Here is a 4027-nt window from a genome sequence, read left to right on the forward strand (position 1 = left end):
GATGACATGTATGTGAAGCCCATTCAAGTAGTGATAAACTACAACTGAGCTTTCCCAGTCAACTAACAACGAAATAATTTGATGGATTTCATGGAATTAGTCATGCTTAGGTGGCGGGTCATTGGATTTTTTGTTTTTGATATGCGAGTTAGATTGTTATTAGAGGTAGCAAAAATATGCGTCTCGATCGAACGTATATAAATGTCAACATCAAATATATGCTATTGAAGAAAATATGTGTTTCAAGCAATTTAAAGCAAGTGATATCAAAACACAAAAAATGAAAGTAGACTACCGACCTGTTTAGCGAGAAGGTGTTTCGTTTGAGAGTGCGATGCAATGCTCGAGAAAAACCTAGTTTAGTGTAACCCACCTACAAATATAGAGATCTACCTCTAGATTTTATGTTTAAAGGTGATAAAATCTACATATCTTATGAAGAGTTAGTGTAATTTAGTGTAAAAGCCTTCAAATTTAGTCAATTTACCTCTAAAATTTCTCATATGTAGGTTTGCCAAGTGTTTGGAAAAAAGTGTTTTTAAAAAGCACTCGTGTGATGGCGAATAAAAATATTTTAACAAGCTACAACAAAAAAACATGAGACAAATTATTTGATCATGACATGAGGAAATGACACAAGACATAACCACATAGTGCAAGACGCCATACAAAAGTATGGTGGAGAGTTGGTAGTGTGTCTCTCCAAAAATTATAAAGAACGAAAGCCGTGCCCTCGAAATCTAGTGCGCAACCAAAGCAAATGCATACACGTGGAAATTTGGATGCAATAACATACCTTTATTATTACTTAATTTGTTGTGGGCATTGTGCTTATGGTTATCATATGAAAGACAAGATTAGCGTCAAAATCATCATGCTAATGTTTGTTGAATATCAAGAATGAACGACAGGGTCACGAGTTTCCGCGGTAGAGAAATGGTCCATTGTGCGTTATCGATGATGTGTTATGTTAACCATGATGTGTTATGGTTTAGGAGCTGTGGACAAGATTAGTGGGTTATGGCAACTCTCAATTTCATTGCCAGCTCAAAAAGGCGTGCTTTACCCTTTGACTGGATCTAGACTAGAAAACGTGCTTCTTACTACCAAGTTTGCCTGTCCCTTTTGCCTGTTCAAGTACACCATCAAAGAAGCTTCATACATCTAACTTGCCTCCTTTATAAAGCCTTTTGGTTGCCCCTTCCAAGTTACAAACACATACATGCCCACAAACCCCCAACGGCTTGAGCGAAGTCATCAGCAGTACGCAGACGGATTCTTGCCGCCCATTTCCGAAGTTGCCTTTACGCAGAATACCCATCTTCCATTTGCGTACCTGGTAAGCTCTGTTAACACCCTAGCATGCCAAAACTAGCTGCAGATGGTGCTGCCGACATGCAGCTCTTCAGATCTGTCTCTGCACGACAATCTCAAGGGAGCAGCAGCTATGGCGCCTTGTGGGAGAAAAGAAGGTCCACTTCCTTCGATGATACCCACGGTGAGGTCGCAGGTGCATGTACAGCTTCTTGCGCCCAGGATGCAGACATTGGTATTTCTAAGAAGAAGACAAGTTTCTGGCGTAGCCGAGTATGGATATTCAGTAAGGGGAAGAAAGGAACCCTCCCTGCTATCTCTGAGAAGGAGGAAGGCAGGTCATCCAAATGGAAGAAGCTCCTTCACAAGCTCAGATCCAAAGCAAAAGAGGCCCGCAAGCCTGCCATTTGCTCATCAACTCTTGATTTGCAGGTCGCCAATTGTGATAGGAGTGGTTTCTTGACTGGGGAAGGGAGGAGCAAGTCCAATGTCAATCAACCAGAGAAACAACAGAGGCTAGATACTGTGTATCCAGAGCCTACGCTTGTGAGACAGAGGTCGACGGCGGCCATTCCTATCTGGGAAAGGCGAAGTGCTGCTTGCCCCCCGAGTCTTGATTTGAATAACCTTAGAATAACTGGGCTGAGGCATGTGTCTAGACCCCACCAAGCTAGAGGCTAAGACAGGCTTTTGATTCGGTTCAAGGCCACTAAATGGGGTGCAACGAGTTGAGGCATAAGTTAAGCAAGACAGAGGGCCAACATACTTTTGATTTATGACGGTTGTTTGCGTATATGCTGAAGTTGAAGAAAGTGTCTTGTTAAAGAAGGTGCATTTTGTGATTTCTGGTGCCTCCGCAGCAGAGAAGTGTGAAATTCTCGCTTTTGACAAGCAAAACACACAGTTGCATGTTGAAATGGTGACGTTGATGATATGAAAAGGCAGCCATAGCTGTTTTGGCAGAAGATGGTCCGTGTACTAGTCTTTTACTGCAGTCCTTTCATGACTTGGCCATAGCAGCTTGGGAGCATCACAGATCTTTTGGATGATCATTTGACAGGTGCTATCTTTCTTATTGCAAAGAAGGTATACCTCCTATTTACCATCCTCTTTTGGTTTTGAGTGTGTGCGTAATCACGATTGTTTTATAAAGGCAGCCAAAATAGCTCGTCAGAAGTCTTGATAAAAAAAGAAAGGACTTGTATGCCATTTCCAATATACGTCGCTGATGAGGAGTCCCCTCCTTTTTGATTAAATAACTATCGATTGTAGGCCTTCTCGTGCTCAAGAAAGCCAAGACTATCTTTTTCCTTCATAAGAAAGGAGTCAATTGGACTGTGCTTGTTTTGAGTGTCATTTCTTTGCTTCACGTAATCAGTTCTTTAACCTCACATGTTCCTTCTTGCTGAAGATTGTGCTTTGTTAATAATTTAAAGTAGATATGAATGCCTTGCCCCTAGTTGGGCCATTGACACACATTTCAGCTCTAAACTGAATCTTGTGATTGTATATTATTATGCCAACTTTGAGTCCATATTTTGCAATTACTGTTTGAAAATCTTAGATAGAAGATGGTCACAGAGAAATCTCAATGTATCACCGCGTGATCAACATTTCACACTTAGCACGGCGTGCTCTTTCCTGGATGGTGTGGGCTTTTCATCTTCTTTGAGTGTCTCACATTCTCAACAAGATAAAAGGTATTTGGCTTCCTCGCAGGTTTCAGGCAGATTTCTTCACGTATCCATCCCTAACTTCTTTGAATTATCTTTTCCCTCTCGGTCGATGCACAAGTTTCTTGGTATACTTTTCATAATCAAACTTGAAGCTGTCTTGAAAATGGTACTAAGGATGATATCTATCATAACAGTAAACTTCACTTGACAAATATTATCAAACCATTTTAAGGTATGACATCTCATAACTAGAGAGAATCGTTTGGAGTGGGTTACACAAACTTCCTATTTTACTTTCAATCCTTGTGGTCTCTTGCTACTTGTACATGTGCTCTTTACAAATACACAAGCATTATGTAGAGAAAATTAGGATGCGTAACTGCCATAATTATTGTGACTGCAAGGCACATGCCTAGAGATAAGGTATTGTGCATGATAGACAAGCAACAATCATGGTCTTATGCATAACATTACTAATGAAGGAGAAAAAATAAGATAGTTGATGGCTCATAGCCACACGCTTTCAAGCCCCAAAGAGTTCTCGCTTCTAGATAACATGTTTGAATGTATGTCTCGCTTTTACGCAGTCATTATAACTTGGGAATCTTAATAGACAAAAATGAGAGACAATGTGCCAAAATGTGGAAATCCTGAACAATACAAGCTTGGTCTAAGCTTTGTCTTCATCTTAGTAGGGAGTATCTCCTCTAGTGGTCATGCCACAAGGCATGGTCATATGGTCATCATTCAATACCTACCTTCACATGCATCCAAAAGGTAAGGACTCAAGTCCACATGGAGCTCATGAGTTGGTGTGTATAAGTCCACCAGTCACAATCCTACTAGAGGGTTCTTCATCTCTATATGAAAAGGACAATCATATCTCATAAAATTATAAACAGTCTCTTAATTTCTTGTCTATGTGATTTTGTTTCATAAATAAATGGGAGCCAATCAATTCTAGTAATTCCAACGTATATTAATTCATGGACCTTTGTAGATTACCTTGACAAGGTTGTCCATCTAATTTGGAATCC

At 40.2% G+C, this 4027-nt stretch overlaps 1 protein-coding gene across 1 annotated transcript; it reads left to right on the top strand.

Moving 5' to 3' along the window:
* The first annotated feature begins 1188 nt into the window (after positions 1-1188).
* Positions 1189-2670, top strand: LOC147443695 (uncharacterized). Its single transcript, XM_086527712.1, has one exon. The coding sequence runs from the start codon at positions 1363-1365 to the stop codon at positions 1993-1995; it is 633 nt and encodes a 210-aa protein (XP_086383838.1). The 5' UTR covers positions 1189-1362; the 3' UTR covers positions 1996-2670.
* Positions 2671-4027: the final 1357 nt, after the last annotated feature.

Source organism: Adiantum capillus-veneris, chromosome 13 (assembly GCF_014529385.1).
Source record: "Adiantum capillus-veneris isolate H3 chromosome 13, ASM1452938v2, whole genome shotgun sequence".
NCBI classification, from domain to species: domain Eukaryota; kingdom Viridiplantae; phylum Streptophyta; class Polypodiopsida; order Polypodiales; family Pteridaceae; genus Adiantum; species Adiantum capillus-veneris.